This window comes from Streptopelia decaocto, assembly GCF_964273445.1.
Source record: "Streptopelia decaocto genome assembly, chromosome: 2".
Classification (NCBI taxonomy): Eukaryota; Metazoa; Chordata; class Aves; order Columbiformes; family Columbidae; genus Streptopelia; species Streptopelia decaocto.
This window is the reverse complement of record NC_138655.1, coordinates 153,309,704-153,330,639: the sequence shown is the minus strand read 5'-3', so window position 1 is coordinate 153,330,639 and position 20,936 is coordinate 153,309,704. Positions and strand designations below refer to the sequence as shown.

The 20,936-nt window shown below is 35.1% G+C and overlaps 1 protein-coding gene across 1 annotated transcript in view; it reads right to left on the bottom strand.

Annotated features, from left to right (window-relative positions):
- NCAPG2 (non-SMC condensin II complex subunit G2) overlaps nt 1-20,936 on the bottom strand; it is a 45,291-nt gene that overhangs the window by 6,208 nt on the left and 18,147 nt on the right. Inside the window, exons 10-25 of the mRNA XM_082046012.1 lie at nt 20,076-20,171; nt 15,264-15,389; nt 14,195-14,374; nt 13,512-13,664; nt 12,409-12,631; nt 11,225-11,343; nt 10,562-10,735; nt 8,580-8,650; nt 8,159-8,312; nt 7,814-7,987; nt 7,240-7,356; nt 6,991-7,134; nt 4,497-4,596; nt 3,752-3,936; nt 2,858-3,001; nt 923-1,026 (exon numbers count right to left, since the gene is read on the bottom strand). Of these exons, the coding sequence (XP_081902138.1) occupies nt 923-1,026; nt 2,858-3,001; nt 3,752-3,936; nt 4,497-4,596; nt 6,991-7,134; nt 7,240-7,356; nt 7,814-7,987; nt 8,159-8,312; nt 8,580-8,650; nt 10,562-10,735; nt 11,225-11,343; nt 12,409-12,631; nt 13,512-13,664; nt 14,195-14,374; nt 15,264-15,389; nt 20,076-20,171 (2,264 nt within the window). The remainder of the gene's footprint in view (nt 1-922; nt 1,027-2,857; nt 3,002-3,751; nt 3,937-4,496; nt 4,597-6,990; nt 7,135-7,239; nt 7,357-7,813; nt 7,988-8,158; nt 8,313-8,579; nt 8,651-10,561; nt 10,736-11,224; nt 11,344-12,408; nt 12,632-13,511; nt 13,665-14,194; nt 14,375-15,263; nt 15,390-20,075; nt 20,172-20,936) is intronic.

The following is a 20,936-nucleotide window of genomic DNA, read 5'->3' as shown; positions in this document are numbered from 1 at the left end:
CCAATTAGATTTTCTTTGCACTGAAAAGATAAATACTAGAAGACAGATACATGTTTACCAAAGTATTCACAGAAACAATCTGGTCTAAGCTAGTACTTTCTCCATCAAGAATGGACAAGATTCTTCTTGACCACTACAAGAAAAAGTTTCAGAGGAATTAATTGAATTTCTGTATTTCTTTTCAAAAAGGGTGTGTAAAGAGAACAAAATTTTGATTAGGAAACCTATTGTTGGACTCTCTGGATTCCTTTGTTTTGCAAATTCAACTAGAATTACAGGATTGAGAAAAAAAAATCTCATGACAGCAGAGACGAAGATATTCAATGCCTGTCAGATGGGACACTTAAGTGTTAGTTGTGGTAAGTCATGGAGAATAATAGCACTTTTAAGGAATATACACTAGCCCCTTGATCATTCAAGATAACTCTCTTAGGGCTCAGATACTTTAAAACTACTTTGAATTTTGTCATTTTTATACAACTATTTATACAACTACAACTATACAATATTTTATACAACTATTTTATACAACTATTTAACAAACATTTATCACCTCATTACAGATGGTCAATTAAAGAATTAATGCTTTTTTGGTAAACATTTGCTCTCATCCAAATACCTCTATACTGAGAGAACTGATATTTATAACTACCTTATGAAAGAAACAAGCCAAGATGTATGATTAAAGAACTCATTTAGATGAACAGTCTTGTAAACAAGAAGCACTCTTAGAAGCAGTCTAAAAAATGGAACCAATCCCTCCACCCATCAATACCTACAAACAACATACCAAGAGAAAGGGATTATGAAGTAGCTAGTTCCTCAAACTTTATTTGAATTTTGAAATTTAACATTTATTGACAACATATAAGCTATTCTACATTAGCAACAATCTTAGACAAATGAATGTAAAAACACTTACCTGACAACATTAACTGACTTCATAATTATGGTCATTAAACTGCTTGAAAGAGGAGGAAGGTCTGAAATAGTCTTTGGTATAGTTAAGTCTGTTTCACTGGAAGCCTAAAAAAGAAAAAAGTCAAAAGCTGTTGTATATCAAGAAATATATGTATCCAGAAAACACTGAAGCAAATCAATAATTACACTAACCAAGACCTATCCTTATATAATTAGAAGAAACATCCACATGTGTTCTTCGAACAGCCTTAATCTGATTGTGTTGTGTCCAAATAAACAAAATAAATTTAAATTAGAAAGACTAAAACAAATAAACAGTATTTGTACCAAGGGAAATATTCTTCAGAGTTGTTCTGAATAGAAATTTCTTATAACTACATTGTTGGTCATTATTTATAAAGGCATAGCCTGCTAAGCACAAATGAGTATTCTTTGTGTCTCCCAAGTTTAAGTGTCCATACATGATTTCTGAACACAACTTAGGTGACAGCGATTTCCTGATTCCCTGTGTCAGTTCTTTTTAGTATCAAGTTCCGAATAGCGTGGCAAGTATTTAGTTAGAACTGAATTTTGATTTACTAATACAATAATCTGGGGGCAGGGAAAACTCCAGCTCAGACGATTTACTGCAATAATCTAAAAATAATCTACAAGTATGAATCTGCGATGTCATTCAAGATGACAAACTTTTACCCTGCAGCATCTGTGAACAGCATGCTCTCATCCCACAGCCCCTCAGCTGGGACATTAATATTTGCAGGTATTGTTTCAGTTCCTTCTGTAACATCGAATCTTAGCAGTGGCTCTGTTGTACTCGGTACTTTCTGACAAATCCAGCAACCACAGCAGCCTCTGCTAAAGAACTTCTGCTCTTCCTTGTTAGTTCGTGAAACTTCCGATACTTGCCATATTTACTAACCAGCATGAGGAACACTAACACTACCAGCATGAGGAACATGCATTGGGAACATTATCCTTCTCCTTCAAGGACAGTAATGATTCCTTGGACTTTTAGCACATAAAATAATCTCTGTCTACATTTTTTTTTCGGAATTAAAGCTTCTTTCTTTACTTTCCATAGAAACTCAGATCAGATATTTGGAAATCAAACAACAACAAAAAGATGTGGAATGAGAAATGGATCTGTATTGAAGCAGAGGACGCACAAGTGCTCCAGGTCAAGCAAGACATCACCCTGCCGTAGTACAAGATTACAGAACCTCATGTTCCAAGAAGAGGGCACTGGAATCTGTTTCAGAGATCAGTGGTTCACTTCTTAAGTTCCCTAATGCTGGGCGAGACAAAGCGAGGTAGGTTTAGAACAACCTCCCTTCCTCCTCCTTTCCCTGAGCTTTTAGTGCCGAGCACATCGTATGGTATGGAACATGCCTTTGGTCAGTTTGGGTCACCTGCCTTGGTCCTATCCCACTCAGCCTGCTTGCTGGTTTGTGGGGCTGGGGGTGAAGAAAGCAAGCCCTCACACTCCACAAACCCTGATCAGCAACAGCCAAAACTAACCCGCGTGCCCTCAGCACTGTTGTAGCCACAAAACCACAGCACTGCTGTGGACTGCCGTCAAGAAATTTAACTCCTTCCCAGTCAGAGCCAGTACAAATATGGAAAGAACTTCTCAAAAACCATGTCGTTCATCTCCAATACTGCCTGATTTCTAAATTCTTCTATCTGAGGCAGATAGCGAACTACATATCAGGATAACTCTGTTCTTACATGGCTGTATTTGTAAACATGAGAGATGCACTGCAACATGAAATTACGGCAAATAAGATTTCCTGTTTGCTCCATGCCAACACAAACAAAATCTTGACCTGCAGTACAAAGATCACATTTTCTGAACATACATAGCTCTGTCATTCCAACATAACATTTAAAAAGCAGTAATTATAATAAAAAGAAAAAAAGTCAGCATTAACTGTACCTTCTGTAGCACATAATTTATCTCTGCTACTATTGCAGCCAGGAGGGTGGAGAGTACACCCTGGTGAACTGCTGGGCAAGTTGAATGCCAGCACTGGACTGCATGTACAAATTCTCCAAGAGGCATCTGAAGAGAGTGAATCAACTAAAACCAAAGAAAAACAGATCATTTATTGAAATATTTCAGCAAGGTTCTCTGTCCAGAAGTGCAGATCACACCTAAAGCTACTGAGCTATTCTAGCCACCTTGGATCAGAGGGGGAGTCAGCAACATGTTTGGGAAGTCCACTCAAATTTGAGAGAAACAAACAAAACAATGGTTGTAACAAAAAAGAATGGAACATGTTCTGGAAGTCCTGAAAAGCAGGCCATCAGATTTTCCAGAGTGATCCCCCCATCTCACTACTATCTAGTCTCTACTATAAAATACAAGAAGCTGACTCTTCTGTGAAGATAGGAGGTTTTGAAGAACTTTAGGACATCATACATATTTTGAAGCTGATATAATTCAGGCTGAAATAAATAAATTTCTCCTCCTTCCCAAGATCATACTATATATGGATCGAATTCTTTGCTCTGGATTGAGAGAGTTCATTTAACTGCAGATAAGAATAATAACCTATGAGTACTATGGTAGTTCAGGATCATTTGTAACAGAATGCATAGTACTCCAGTTTACTAGTTTTTCTGTCATGATGAGACCAAAAGGGTAGAATGGATTAAAAAAAAACAAACACCCACACATTGGTAACGAGGAAACTTAGAAAATTTATCTGGAAATTTAATCAGATGCCGACTTCAAAAACAACTTCAAAGTGTCTAAGTATAACACAATTGCGTAAAAAATATGGATTCATCTATACATTAGGTAGTGATTTCAAGTGTAATATGATACCTGAATCCCTTCTTTCTGCCCTTTCTTGAGACTACGTGCCACACATTGTAAAACTTTCTGGAAGGTGGTCTGTACAGCTTGGAAAAGATTTGCCACTTCATCTGTCTCAGTATTCTGAGTTAAAGAAGCTTCAATAATTTCTTTTAGAGCATACAGTAACACTGGAGCACAAAAGCCACCTCTCTCTAGAGAAAGAGATAAATACCACAATATAAAAATTGTAATGAGACATTCTTCAGGTACAAGCTTAGAATGAAACTCAGTTATATAACATAAATAGCGTATTTATCCAGAGTTCCTTCCAATTCTTGAAGTATAGGGATTAAAATTGCAGATTTCTTCAGGAGCTGAGCTCTAATACAGTCTGTACTGCAGACATAATTTTCCAAATGTCAGACAAATTTAAATAGTGCTACACTGTTGCCTCCTAAGGCATACTGATATATACATGTATATATACACATACATAAACGCTGAATTATATAGTAATAACTGGAATCTAAGAACAACGAAGAAACATTAGTTATCAACAGTGACATGGTTCTGCATTGGTTCTCTGTTTATTTTCAGTTTTCTGAAAAGCTGCTGTGACTTTTGACCATATTATTGGTACTAGCTAGCATAAGCAGCAAACACCATTTTTTGAGAAACAAACTCCAAAATGTTAAAAGGAATAGTTCTCCTAATATAAGAAAAGCCAGCTACATATATATGGATATGTTGATGTTAGTACAAAACATTGTACCTGTTTGTATAACTGAAAGAGCCATATCTAAAAGGTGCGCTTGAAACGTGAGATTTCCAAGGCCAACCATTATGACATCTTTACATACTGTCAGGTAGGACTAGAATAGAGATGGAAAAGTATATAAGAAACAAAGTTTATACAAAGTAACCATTCTGTAAAACTTTAAAATAATCAAACCACAAAATCTTAGCCAAGTTGCCTTGAAAGCTGATGCATCTATTTGGAGTTACTCTGTTCGCAAGCTTTGAAAAGTAGGAGTTCCAAACACTTCTCCAAATGCTTCCAATTGCTACTTCCTCCAATAAACCGTTTCTCGAAAGGCAGTAAATTCTCCCTCTTTTTCACTCAGGCTCAGATCAGACACACTGATAACTAACAGTTACTGAGGCAGAATATGACATCTCTACCTAAATTAACAGCAAAATTAAAAACAGCATACAAAAAGAGCTTTTCCCTAGAGACACATGTTACATACTGAACAGATTATAATAATAATGTATAGACAGAGTAGAGAATTTTTAACTAGTCTATGTATGCATGAACTGTTTTTTTCAAGAACACTGACTGTGACTAAAGCTAGTCCAGATCTTTCCCTTGACCAAAATCTGAAAGGGGGCTACCAGCTCCACTCAACAAATCAGCAGCCTGAAGAGAACGGCCCCCCCAGTGAATCCCTGCCCATAATGACACGTGCAAAACTGAGTAACAGAGCAAGCAGAGAAGTGTAAAATGGGAAAGAAAGGGATACATCACAGGGAAAGTGATAGAGAAATGTAAGTGGAAAAAGGCAGACACCCTGGGTCCCTCGCATTTATAACAGTATTAAAGAAACAACTGTAATTGTATAGTAGATGGATATTTTGAGACAAACTAGGTCTGTTTTTAATGCCAGCATTGTTACCAAATATACACTCCAAACAACTAAAAAGCACAATCAAGACCTCATTCCACTAAAAAAGGAATACACAAGGTGAGCAGCAAGTAGGAGCTGCTTAACAAGCATGTGGCTCATTACAGGCGATGCAAGAGGTCTGGATTCTCTTCTGGACTTCCAGACAAGTCACATTAGTCTTCATACCTCTATTTCTTCACTGGAAACAATGACGCAAATGGACTTTGAGATCTACTAGTAAAAATCATTGCGTGTCATTATTGGTTAGTTAAGCAGTATATCAGATGGGTTTACTGGTGACAACTGCCTATGTCAGTGCTTATCAATAAAGTTGCCTTTTAATTTTGTATTAGAATCTAGGAAATTGATCGTAAACATTCTGGTCATGCTGGTAAAGATTCCCTGTTCTGTGTCCTGGCTTTCTACAAAGTTGAGTTCTGTGCCTCCAAACTTTTGAAAAATAGCCACAAAAGGGTTATGATATGCATACCAAGTTTCTTCATTCAAAGACAATAGCATATAAAACACAGCAGAAACCTGTACCATGAACAACTACAACAGCTATTTGAGTTTTCTATCTCTTTAAAACTTTCAAAAAGCCATTTTGCTGCATCAGTGGAATTTAGTACAAGACTGACCTCCTCATTATTAAATTCCTTAGTAACTCTCATCCTACCTCTCTGCTGGCTTCCAGAGATATGTTCTGTGGGACTCAGCACTAGAATGAAGCATCCTGAATTCCTCAGGGTATAATTTTACCTATTTCTTTTGGGAAAGCAGGAAGGAAAGAAAGAAAGGAAGGAAGCAAGCGAGCAAATATGATTAGATCTAAATCCTCTCTCATAATTACACCACCCTTCCTGGTCCTCTAACTCCTCCTCTCTTGTGCTATTCAACACAACACAGGCAGCTCCAGTGATTCTATGTCATTTCCAGGACCATCCCTGCTACAGAAGAACAGGCTATTACATGCTAGCACACCACGTATTTATACCCTTGTTTCCAGCAACAAATTTTCTTCTCCTTTTCAGAACCAAGACTCTGTGACAATCTTAGCTTTATGTTAATACACTTTTCATAAAGGAGCATAGACATTATTTAATATGGGGGATGAGAGACTGAGGACAAGAATTATTTGTTAGATACCTAAAATTTGAGACAATCAGGTTACATCAACTGCTGTGGTAGAAATCTCAAGCGGACATTTTCACAAATGTGAAACATAAAACATGTTCCACCTTCACTTCAACAGATATGATGAGGATATATATTATGCACTGGTAGGTGAAAAAACTCTAGATAAGAACAAGGTATTATTGACACCAACTACTTGAATTAAATGCTAGGGTGTGCACATTTATACATTTTTATATTTTATAAAATATAGAAGTTATAACTAAAATAAAGTTTTTTAAAAGTGTGTTATTTTAAGTAATCAAAGAAATAGCAAAATCACAAAACTGTAGCCTCAGAACAATCAGAATAGTATTTCGCTTGCTGGGCTCCAAAAACTCCAGTTCACTATGTTTGTCAGTATGTAATTGCTACACACAGAGCTTTTCAGATTGGTAGCAGTTTGATTTCAAAGAGACGTCTAACCTGGATAATTAATTCAGCAACGTTACTGCGTTTTGAAATGTCGCCCTCTTGATCACTTGCTAGTATAAAAGGCACAACTTGATTTTCTATCCAAGCACCCGTCTCCTTCAGAAGTGAGAGGTAATCTTTTCCTTCTTCAGAAAACTGGAAAGAAAATGAGAAATTTAACAATTGTCTTGTCACTTCTTTTTGAATTTTCTTATAATATCAGCTGTAAATCCAGCTTATATCTAAAAGGTATAACCATACCTTGTTCTGAAGATGAATACTCAACCTGCAAAAGAGGCTGAAGGCTCTTAGGCCAGTTGCTTGACTGCAGCTACCAGAACCTCCATCATTTCCTTTCAGAACTGAGCCAAGAAGCGCCTGAAAAATCAATTTTACACATGTATTTTCCAGAAAATCCTTTCAAATGTTTCTTTTCTCAACAGCTTTAAACAAAAGATAAAAAAAAAAAAAAAAAGACAAACCAACCCCAAACAACCAAACAGGCAGTTAGTTTAATTTTGCAATGCTGTATCTGATTTTCAGACTGTTCCTCACAGGTACATTCCAAAAATCAGGTCCCTTAAAAATGCATGACACAAAATCACAAAAATTTGACACACCTAAAAATGACAAACTGGTCAAAACCTGCCATTTCTAAACAATTCTGAAATAACATGCTTCTTGTTTAGAATAGTTGTTTGAAGTATAAATCAAAAGGAAAACGTTTTTGTAGAGTGGAAGAAGGGATCATGAAACTTATTTATTTATTCTTGCAGGCAATATATGATGTTAAGCACACTTTTACATGCATTGTCCATGGTAAGGAGAATACTACCTTTGAACTCCTGAGAATTTTCAAAAGATTCTCCAGCATCTTTTTAGGAGCAGAGAGTAGGCAGTCACGATTAACAGGATGAGTCAATAAATACTCAATGTAATCAATCGCTAATTCTGGCTTTGATTCATGTGTTACGTGGATACGTACTCGTCGTTTAGACTTTTTAATACTCTAAATGAGAAGAAAGCACAAAACCAGGACAATATTGTTAGTATCTCACTTTACAACTAATTCCAAAGCAGAATAATAGGGCATTATTCTATTAAGAAAAAAAAAAAAAAAGCACGATGCCTTTATGTAATCTAGCAATTCCTTAATTCTTTGACAGATGCACATGCGCACCTTTGTTGAGGTTAATGTGTCAGACAACCAATCGCAGGCTAATTCCATAATATGTCCCACTTGACCCCAGCGGCACAAGCAGTCTATCAGGGTAGAGTATTTGCTTTGGTCAGCTCCATTATCAGTGTTTCTGAGTCTGGAGATCACACTACAGCTTAAAAGAAAACAAACAAACAGGACATGCATTAGTTTTACATCCAGTGCAGAAATAATTCAAAGAAAATCAACCAATATAATATCAAAAAAGATTCACCAGTGGCTCAAAGGCATATTTGCACTTCACAGATATTACTAATTTATCAAATTTGTTTAGTAGGTTAATTAACCAAATGGGCATTTAATACGTCAAGTTGTGAAAAATTAACAAATACAGTCAACAAGAGACACATAGTCATTCATATTTTGGATTGAAAAGTAGTACCTGAACGTAGGAATGGCAGCAGGGGGCATAAAGGATGCCAGAATAACCAATGGAGTCATGCAACGCTCATCCTAGGATGAAAAAAGTACAATACATGATGTACACGTACAGATGCATGCAAAACTATTCAAAAAGAATACCGAAAAAATATGATTAAATTACACCAAATTAAAGATCTTTTTTTTTTTTTTCCCATTAGAAACGCATGTGCAAGAAGCTCATAACAATGTGTGGCTTGCAATCTGAAACTTCTGATTCCTGTTCTCAGAGGTCAATTATCAATTATCTTATAATTCAGTTTTCTGGCAAACTGTTAGAACAACTACCATGAATAATTATGGCTCTATTTGTTTAATAACCATTACAAAAGAAATAACAGCTTTAGCTTACATTCTTTCTAGCAGAGGCCAATATTTAATTGCACAATCATGATACCAGGTAACTCCTCTCAGGTAACTAGTGCCTTAAATGAATATTCATTCGCATCAGAAATTTATAAAAAAGTCTGTAAAGGAAAGGGTGCTTCTGTAACAATGGTAATGTAAAATGCACTACCAGTCGTTACCAGACATCATAATACAAGGACTGGACCAGGACTGGATAAATGTAGGAGTAGCAGTGACATTTAAATGTCCTAAAATTACATTTGGCCCTTTGAAGGCAATCACGAGGCTGATGTGGCCCCCGGTGAAAAGGAGTTTGACACCCCTGGTCTAGACCACGACACAGTCTCACTCGGACTATTTAGAAACCAATTTATGTGAAAGACTCTTCAAAAATAGTCTATCTGTATGTCCAGGCTTCATGAATACAATCAAATGAAATTACTACCTACTTAGACATTTGAAGAGCTAAAACCTTTAAAGATGATTTTTTAAAAGAACATTTAAAAATATATTTGTAGCTTTTCAGGAAAGAGACATACTGCTTCAATCTGTAGTGTTTTAGAAACTAAGCTTCTGATGACAGGTCTTTTTAAATCCAAGCTGCTTACTCACTGTAAGAATATCAAAGTCAAAGAGGTTGCTTGCTAAAGCTGGATATCTTGTCTGCTCACCAGAACCTTTCAGCAGGGATGGTACATCCTCTACCAAAAAAAAAAGATTTGTAATGTCTTTGACAACTTCCAAATGCTTTCAGGGTGGAGAGAGCATTTGGTATATCTGTGCTGCAGAATATTAGGCAGCAATGAATTGTTTCCCACTCCCTGATTATCTAAAGCAAACTTGTATGTTGTTAAGTATACCAGTCAGCATAACTTGGTATAATTCAGCATGAAAACAATAAACAAAAAAGGTATGCAGTAGATAATCCCTCCAAATCCACTACAGGGTGCAGCAGATGCTATTAGCCACTATCAAAAGACAGCATCCTGAAGAATAACACCAGAATGATTAAACAGATCAAGGAGACTGAAAATATGAAAATGACTGATTTTAATTAATTGCCTATATCAAACCCAAACAATAAATGAGTGCATCATGAGATCATAAGAGAGTAGAATCAAATTAGCAGAAACCAAATACAAGAAACTGAAAAAGGAACCTCAGCTGCTTCAGTTCCCTGTGCCAGCAGCTGGATCGTAAGAGGTGGTGATGGAAGGTTTGAGGCAGGGAGCAGGTAGAAAAACATGTGGACTCTCATCTACACTGAGTACTTATTCTGCAATGACATATTTTCAGTTACGGATTTTGAAAAGTTCCAAGAACATTCAAAAGAATGGAATCCTATTAAAAATTATAAGGAGAACAATTTATGGCATAAGTATTTCTGTGCTATTTGGATAACAGTTCATCAGTCAGATACTGCAATTGGAGAACAGCTTCTACCCATTTGTGGAATTCCGAGAAACTTGCTATTGTTTATGGTTTATAGCAACAATGAAAAAGACTTGATGGCATGAAAATAGATAAAAGACATAATACATGAAAAAATATGAAGATAATACTAAGTGCTTACAGAAAAATCCCAACTTTCTTTACCTTAAATACTTTAAAATATCCTGGGAGTACAGAAGCAAATTTTCTGATTGTATATTCTTTGGCATCTTCATTTCGATCTAGTGCTTTGTGAATACTTCTCCAGAGAATTACAATAATCTCCAATAAACTTGCCATGCTGGCCACATCATCTATTGACAACACATTGTTCAACACCTGAAATACAAACACTTAGATGATATTACCTATCATATTCTCAAATATAAATTTAGGTTAAAATAAGGTTTCAAAATACCTGAAAATCCTTCTTTTAATTTCACAAAAGCATTTTGTTTGTTATAGAACATGAACTACACAATTCATTCTTACTTTATACATATATATATATATACACACACACAGTCATCTTGCTACGTTAATTTTTTGAATAATTTTATTGCAGAATAAAGTCAATTTATAATTAGTGCTTAGGGAAGTATTAATTTAAAATATGTTTCGTATTTCTTCTATCTTATTGTAGCTATTTCACCAAATTTCTGCTACTGAAGGGCATGAAAACACCATAACTGCAGCTCTCACCTTCTAATTCCCCAGATGCCCATGTGCTTTCCTTTAGATTTCCATCAGATCATTAACTGCCTATGTCTCAAATTAAGCATCATAGAAAAAAGTTACCAGAACTTATCATAAAGTGGACTTTCTTACACTTGTATTCTCTTTTTCACTTTCTTCTTCATCATCATCATCACTATTACGAAGACTCTCTTTCATTGCTTTCTGGATGCAGGCATTCAAGCAGCGCCGAATAGTAAGCATCAATTTAGCTATATTTAAGTATAATAAGAATAAATTAGACTTTACTATTTGTTAAGAAGGCTGCTAGTCAATGCTTCTAAGTGTAATGCTGGAAAGCCAGTCTGAAAAGCAGGCAACAGAACCAGAAATAATAAGGAAAAAGACTTTTTGAAAAATATTAAATTTCCTGGTAAAAGGAAATGGAAAAAATGTGAAAGTGTTTTATAGCCTCAAGTATGAAGAAGAAATGGCAACATTATCACCAGGTTCTATAATTTTATTGTTAAATGGTCCACTCAAAAGTAAACACACAACAACCACCACCACATCAAATCAGGATCAGAGGAAGCTCCCGCACCTCCTACATCCAACATAGCTGCTAATTTAATGACCTGTGTTCAATAATATGCCCCCTCCAAGGTCAATTCCAATAGTTTATAAATGATGTAGCAGCCTTAACCATTGCACTCCTTAATGAGAAGCTCATCTCTACATAAAAGTGAAAGGGTTATGTCCACTCTGGTGAAAGTATGACTAGGTGAAATACACTAACACATGTGTTTTCAAAACTGCCTTAGCAAGGTAAGCAGTCAAGTGCAAGGGCTTGGGTATTCTGCCTAAGTCAATCCATGCTGACTACTTTGTTTTTGTAATATCAGAACTCCTTTGAAACATCTTTTTCCTGATTTTACTTGGTTCAATAGCACTTTTATAATAAGCAGCTATACTCTGTGCAGTACATACTCTTTTCACTGAAAGTTTCTGAAGCTTTTAATAGCAAAGAGGCTGCTTAGATTTTCTCTGAGAAACTTGAAAATACTACTGATCCACAAGTCCCAGATAATCAGGTTATCAGACATATTTTCACCCTCTATAGAATCTTCCACATAAAGATCTGAAATCACTAGAGACCCCAAAATATTTTATTTCACTATTTCTGCATGATAAATAAATACTAACTGTCGTTTGTCCATCTCAACCACGAGATCCAAAAGATCTGGCAACAATACAGCACCTTTAGAGAAAAAAAATTAAAAGCAATTCCATGATGCAATATTAGTATTTCTAAAGACTCCTAAGGTTTGGTACTTTACCTATATTGGTGGGAGCAGTATATTCATACGCGTATTGATAGAACTTTCTAGCTGCTGCTGAATTCATCTGGATTAGATTAACACAGCGCTCACACCACACATCCTCAGGGTGGTTAAAGGGAAAGAAAGAGTTGAATAAGAGATTCACTATCCGTCGTGACACAGGCCGCGAATCAGCTTCGAGACGAGACAGAAGATGCTCCATGGGACAGATTTTCCAGAACTTTTTAAAGCAAGAAAAAGACATTAAATGAGTTAAAAAAAGAAAGAGAAAATGGTAACCTTTATTTAGTGTTGTCCACATCAAAAGTCTCAATAAATTCAAATAGCATTTATGAGAAAAGCATGAGCATTTTTTTTTTTACCAAAATACCAGAATTTAATAGAGGTCACATATTGCTGCGACAACATGACTTTACTGCTCAGATGCACCTCTAAATCTCCCTGTATTTCTGACAGACCAGTAAAATTCTGGTTCAAGCAATTCAGGCTCATAGGTATAGGGAAGAATTATTTACTCTGCAAGGATATCACCACAAAATCTAATGATTTATCATTCTGTGCCAGGTTTCATACTCTCATCATAAGACAAAGTAGGACCAAACTACCTACAAGTATGGTAGACACCCTAAAAACCTGTACACAAGACCCTTTCCAAAATCATCCCAAAGCATCAGTGCATCCCATCGTTAGCAGAGTTCTAGCTTATTTGTAACAGTAATTAAAGGCTATGAAATTAAAAAATAAACAGCTTGTACTGTCAGCAGTAATACAAGTTTGTAATTTTTGTGAAATCTTGAATTCTAATTCCCCTGTGATTTCAAACTATGGGCGTCCCTACTAGAATTATCTTAAACAGTAGGTATCCAGTATGCCTAAAGAACTAATTAATACCTAAAACAAAATAAATCCCTGAACTTGAGAATTATCTTTCTCCTGGCTTTAATGGCAGCAAAACCTGAAATGAAGAGCATTACTCCATTAAGCATCAATTTATTTCCTTTTAGGAATACTGCAGTAGTCTCAAAAGATAATTATTTTTTTTAATAAATGCCTTGGATTTTATCTCCTTCTTGCTACTTACCAAACGTCTCTTATCCTACCTTAGCAGCCTTGGTAGCCTTAATTTTCAGCAGCATATCAACAAAAGCCACTCGCACTTTCTCTGAATTGTCATGAAGACTGTTTCTGACTGCTGGCAGGAGCTGCTCCAGTAATGGATGACTTAGTTTGTTGTCCAAAATAATCGGTATGCACTGCAAGGAAGAAAAAAATAGAATGGATTAGCAAAAAGATGTACCTAAAAATTGATGAACTGGACAATGACACTTCTAAGGTTAAATTAAGTCGGGACACACACTGTGCACATGTATTTTTCCTGTAATATTCTTTAGTAAAAATTGCTGTGGTTATTTCAAATTTCCAGTGAACTCGTTTCAGATGAAGCAGCTTCAGATCTACACTGGGGCCACGGTCTTGCCTTCTACCTGAGGACACAATGTCAAGTACTCTTTGTGGTAAAAATCTGAGATTATCAGGTCCAAACAATGTACATAAGACTAAAAATGCTAAGTGCCAACCAGTCACTATTTTAAAATGGCATTTGTTCATCCCAAATGCATAGCTTCTGTAGAACGGGTGCAAAATTTGCATATAATAGGAACTTTTTTGTGCAAGTTGTTTTTTAGAATAAGTAATTTCCTTGATTTAAAGTGGCCTATACTAGAAACCTACGCATCAATATAAAAATGGCAATCATTATTTTAAACTTAGAAAAAGAGATTACTTTAAAAACAGCACATCGAACATCAGCAGATGTTATATCATATGCCAGATCTCCAGTTAGTTTTGTTAAAAGATCAGCAAGAACTGTTGGAGGAATCATCTCCCAGTATTTGGTTGTTATCTGAGTGACTCCGAGTATCCCTGTAGAGCGGACAACTGGATGAGGATCTTCTAAGAGACTCTAAAACAAACAGAAGAACAATGTGACTATACACGTTTTTGTGACTCTACTGCTGTTTGACAATAACCTACTATAAACAAATAGCATTCCATCACCTTTTAATCATTATGCAAATTGTCATACTATCAAAGAAATGTAATATTAATATTCTCTCAAGGCATTTTATTATGTATCAAACTAGGAAATTTAAACCAAAGCAAAATTAAGACAAATATTGGACATTTTTTTAAAATTGGACTTTTGAATGTATTTTTTTTTAAATAGGTCACATTAAGTCTTGCATCTGTGACTTAAGTCAGACTGTTTAGACTTCTATTTATGTACAAATTTACACTGGCCACTGCTCTATGTAACAACAGAAGAACTCTGAAATTGATTCAATTATCTGATGTTTACATTTTCAAAGACCGTACTCAAGATTCCCCAAACATTTTCTTGATGAAAATACTATGCCCATTCTCATCCATCTGGAGTGGTCAAGAGTTTTTAGGTTCTTATCTCCATTATATTTCATTTCCAAGGTATTCAGTAGTACATTACACTAAGCTTTCATTGAATGCTTATGTATCAAATGTAAAGCTCTCTTCACCAATATTAGGTTATATAAGGATCAAGATCCATTACTCATGCATCTAGTCTTTCAAAAGCATCTTTCGTTTACAGGTTAATGAATAACAATCCTAAATATTTCCTTTTCAGAGTTGTGCCATCTGTTGTCAACATGAAATTTGAAACATTTATTTATTTTTGTATGTTCTGCCTCACAGGCCTGCATTCCCCTGTGAATACCATCCTGAAATTCCATATATTTTAATTGCATCAACAGCTTATTTTTGAGTTATTTGACAGAACTTTCGTTTTTAACATTTTAGTTTCATTAAAAACCTACAAAAAGTATTTCAAACTGCTTCTGAATTTCATTTTCCATCTCTTCAGCGCTGAAACTGGGATCACGAACAGGAAAAGCATCAACAAACAAAAATGCTGCATTTGAGCGAACTTCTGAGTTTCTGGCCTGTTAGAATGAAGGAAAAAAAAGTTTCTATTAGTACAGACTTTTAATATCAAAAGGCATATCCTATCAAATACTGTTCTCTAAACACTTCCAGCAAGTTACTATTTTTAATTAAGTAGATAGAAGAGATTAATTTTTAAATGGGAGAACTTATAGTAACATATTATTTTTAATTTTTTTTTACCTTACATTTCTGCCCATTCAGTCAAACCTCAGTTATTAGTACAACCAGCTTTCAAGGCATATCAGCTTCAGTGACCCTGAAGAGTCAGTCAGAGCCCTTCTGCTCTCTGTAATGCTGAATAAATTAAGAGCAGTTGGGATTTCTCTTGGTCACCTTAAAGATCTTCTTCAGAATACAAGAATCTTTAATTCAAGCAGACTTAATTAAATTGCCTGTCAAGAGACCTGTGTTTTAATTGAAAAGCTCAATAAAACAACATTTAGGAACTAAGTACTAGCAAGCCTGGAGAGTAACTTATCCAACATAAACATATTCAGTTCTGCATCTATGCACATAAGTAATAGGACCATGTTCTGAGCTCCAGGCAGCTCATCAAAAATCTAAGGCAAGCCTCATAACCCTCAGACATTTTACCAATTTTAATAGTTTTCAGTGTGTTGAACTATACATTTCACTGGTTGTAGAACCCCAAATGTAAAGAAAGATGAAAAAAGTATATATTCAGACATTCAGTCAGTGAAAAATAATTGGCCCTGTGGACTCTTGGAGGATAGAAACAGAGAGCAGACAATGAAAAGAAGAAAATATGAAATTCAGAGTATCAGAGGGAGAAATCTGAAATCTAACCATCAGACTACATTTGATCAGAGACAGTGAAATAATGAGAGCAGGGACTCCATTTGGAAGGAAGAATTTTTTTCAGATTTTGGGTTCAAGTTAAAACAAACATATATATGAGACTAAATATATACACAGGATCTAATAAAACAAGCAAAGTAGGCTTAATTTTAAAAGCAAGATAACTCCTGACTACTCTAATAATCCAGTTTTCTTCTTCCCTTGTCATATGAGACATTTGGATCAAAGGCAGGAGAAAGAAAAATGAGGATAACTATGTAATATTTAAAACTAAATAAACTAATGGCAAATAAAAGCAGGAAAAGCACAAAAGAAGTGAGCAACAATTATTTAATTTACGATTTATTTTGTATTTCGCTTGTGGGCTGATTCACATACAGTGGGTAACACCTCTGCATAGAACCAAAAAATGCCAAATTCCTCAAGCCAATAAACTTAATAGCAATTCTAAATTTAACATCAAGAAGGCAAATAAAGCCCATATATGCTTTCTTTAGTGAGGGACTTGTGTTTTACTTTATTTATCATGGATAATACAAACAGTTTGAAAAGATTATAGTTCTTAGTTCAATCCTATAAAGCTGTAGAAAATCCTTTAACTTTGAGCTTGCCTATATAGAAGAATTAATGCATAACAAGCTAATATGTGAATTCAGGGTCAAACAGCTCTCATGCACTAATATTTCATGTGAAAATTAATTCAAGAACGTTTTTGTGCAATAACCTAGACCTTGTCTACCATGGCCATCCCAGAAAGTTAATTTTCATAAAATTTCTAAGTGCATTACGCTGAATTCCATTAAGCTCACTTTAATTCTAAACTGAGTACCCACAGTTTAAATTCCTGCCTTTAATTAATTGGAATTTATCCCACATGTATTTGCATATTCAAGCTCTTAATAGAGAAAATGTCTTCACAGAGGTGGAAGCTAAGACTTTAAATTCTTATTTTATTCCACACTGACTTTTCCATGCAAGAGCCTGAAGTTATTTAAATGACTAATGCTGCTTTACCTTTATGCTTGTAATACTCTGAGGAACTATCGGAACCTTTTAAAACAATATTTTAAATATTTTTTTGTTCAGTTAATTTTCAGAGGTTTCTTTAAAGTTTCACCTGATCTTACAGGCCTTGCAATTCACTTCCAATTATTTAAAACACCGCTGTTGCCCAGTAAAAGTTAGTTTAAAAGTGCGGGATGATTAAAAAACCCAATTAAACACACTGCTTTAAAGGAATCACTTCCTCCAACAGCTTGAATTCCTGCAGGAGTGGTTCTTGACTTTTTGAGCTTGATAAGAAATAATGACTACTTATCTGACAATAAATATCCATACTTTTAGATTTATATCCATATTTTTATATTTACCTAGCTTCTTATTAACCAATCACTGCACAACTGTCTCTGCTATGTTTGCATGAAACTTAGTTTTCACAATAAAGTCATGAAAAAAGATGAAATTGCATAAGGGCTCATAATAATTTACAGTTGCAAAAATGCTTATAAAATACGTGTAGCTAAAAGCCACAATGGAAGCTTGTGTGATCTAAGTTTTTGCAAAATAGGCAACATAAGAAGAAACAGAGAACTATGCATTACCCTGCAAAAAGGAGGGGTAAAGAGGTCCTTCTATGAGTTGCCTTTCTGCTTTGTTACTAGTGTTACAAAGTGATTTGTTCTGCACTATATTAAATTAGGGCTACACTGGCTAAAATAAGAACAATCTTGTTATTCCAATTGAAACTGACATCTCAAGCTTTGGAGCAGAATCCATACCAGTAAGGATGATCATAAGCTTCCCTTCTTAGTTCTGCATCTTAAACTACTGGTGATTCTGAGTCACAGCAACAGTTATCATAACAATGACATGTACTTCAGCAGTACTCTATGAAAAATAAAACTATACAAAAGTCACACAGCAAGGCAGTGGCCTATCCAAAAATAAATCACTAAATTTTGACGTTCAGTCATGTATTTCCTTTCAGAAATGTGGTACTGAATCATTTGGACTTCAAAGTCTCTTCTTGTACTGAATCATTACATGATTCATGTAATTGCTGCATTCAGTTTTTTACAAACCTCCCTTTACCATTCTGCAATACATGTTCATAATAGTTGGACTATTTTGCTGTATTAAAACAAATCCTCCATAACTTATTTGATATACCTTTTAATGTCTAAGCTTAAAGTGTTTAACTACATACGTGGATGCTGTCAACAATAAAACCACCACAAACAAAAGCCCCAAACCAACACCAAAAAACACATCCAGCTGACAAAACACCCCAAAAAACTTCCCTAAATTCCAATTTGTTCTAGCAATGGAAGCATTAGTGATGTGAAAATTACAAAGAGCAGCTGTCAAAAATGTGAACCACTCTGGATTCAGGAATTTCTCCCACTCTCTTGCTGCAAATCGATAATTAACCTTTTGTCCTCAAGACAAATCATTCTGTTACATTTCTCCAAACAAATCTATGCAACTTTAATAAGGTTTGACAGAATATTCTTCCAAAGTACTCTAATCTTATATCTGAGTCCTGGGCTTTGCAAAGTGAACTACTAGCCTCCATTTATAGATAGCAACTCCCTTAAGAACAGAATACCATGTTTTGCTAACCACTCTGAAATTTTTCTGGGACTAGTCAGGAATTTTGCTACTCTATAAAAAAAATTAAAAAATCAATCAAAACCCCTATTCTTTTTAGAGACAGAAATGTAGAAATTAAAGATAGCCATGCTTTGTAGCTATTATTCTCTTGCACTGAGAATATTTACGGTTCATTCAGAAGGATTCTTGTTTATATTAATTCTAAAGGGATGGGATCTAGTCTTTAATGTACCACCAAACCAGAGAGTGGTCTAGCGATGAGTCTGCTCATCTTCCCACTTCTACCACAGGCTTCTACTGAAACCAGACAGCTCTCAGCTCCTTCCTGTAGCTCTCAAATCCATTTTAAACCACTTTGTAAGTTGTTTTGAAATACTTTTAACTTTAAGAGTGTTTAAATACATCTCCCACAGTTAGAGAAGATGCTATATGACCAATCAATAAATGAAACTCCAGTAAATGTTAAAAAGCCTTTAATTTGTCTGTAACAAGCAGTACATGTATGGTCTCTCTGAAGGAACTTCATAATCTCAGACAAAAGAAAAGCTGTTCACAAAGAAGAAAGCTTGGCTCATCTTAATTGTGAAGTGTAACTGAGTAGGTAAAATGCAGTAGGCACCCTCTTACTCTGCATGCAATCCACAGAAGACGTACACACTAACCTCAAAAGTAGTACAAGTCAGAAATCTCATTCTGAATGCTTGATTAAAAGCACATCCATAGCATGAATGCTTCCACATAGAATCAAACTAGAAGAAAAGGCTTTCTAAAATAATACTCTAAGAAAGTAAATTGAGCTGTATTCTAAGGCTGGTAATTAATTAGAAGGTGAGATTAAATCATCCTCTGAACTTTTCTGGCTTTGATTGATAAAAGCACTAATCATTCCATAAAGAACATGGAAAACAGAATACAAGAATACACAAAATTCCCAAATTCACAAGAAGATGAGAAGACCAAACTTAGCGTTAGTCCCACTGTCTACCGTAATCCTGAAAAGCACTCTGTGTACCTGTAAATAACACTGAATTATAGAAGTAAATTCTATTAACAAATTAGAATATTTTTGCGCAAACTATGTCTAATTACAACTTGTAAAGTTACTCTGCTACAGCTGAGATGCTAAACACACTGATGTTTTTTCCATAGCCATTTTATTTTAAGAGCAATTATTAAAAACAGAACATGCAGGAGGCATAGAAAATTTAGTAGATGGAGAAACAGTCCTATATTCTGAAAAGGATAATTACCTTCAGTGCTCTCCAAAGGATAGGTTGATACAATCGATAAAGCATTTCTTCAACTCCTTGACGAACTTTACTTTGTTTATGAAAATAACTCAGCATCTGAGAAAAAAAACAAACCAACCTCAAAAATCAATTTAACAGTACTTTCTACATTCAAGCAGTGTGCAGTTGTCTCATTTCATCATTTAACACCCAACTTTTCCATAATATGGAAAATGACAAAACTGGACACCTTAATTGACCCTCTATTTTATTAAAAAGTCTCGCAAATCTTAACAAAGAAATAGATCTAAGAAATATCACATTTTATAACTTTATAGATTCGATAAATCTATATGAAGAACTACAACTGAGAAATGAAATAATGGCTAGAGTCAGTTTCACAGCAACCATTCATTTTTTGTTACAGTAAAAACCTCTACTTCTAGAGTAACTAGCATAAATATCTTTGAAACCATGTAATTATCAACTACAGATAAATTAACAAGTTCTCTGTTAAGAACAAAGGAACATTATTTGGTAACTGGAGTTATTCAAATATAAATCTACAAACGTAATACATTTTGTATGCATTGACGAAAAGCAACTATTAGTACTCATTTTGACACAGAACTGTGACTAGTTAGATAAAGCTCGTTTTATTTTTGGATCTGAATTATACAGACAAAAAAGGAAAGTAGAAGAACAGAGCAAACTGTAATAAAGGACATCAAATAACTTGATAGGAAGTAATTCCTCCACCCAAACCCCTGGACAGTTTTTGAAAAGAAACTGACCCTCTAGTGGCAACTTTGAATAGTTCAGGTATTCACAGCTCCAGCTCGACAGGGAAGCCTGTGAAAAGCATTTACAGAAAGAACGCCA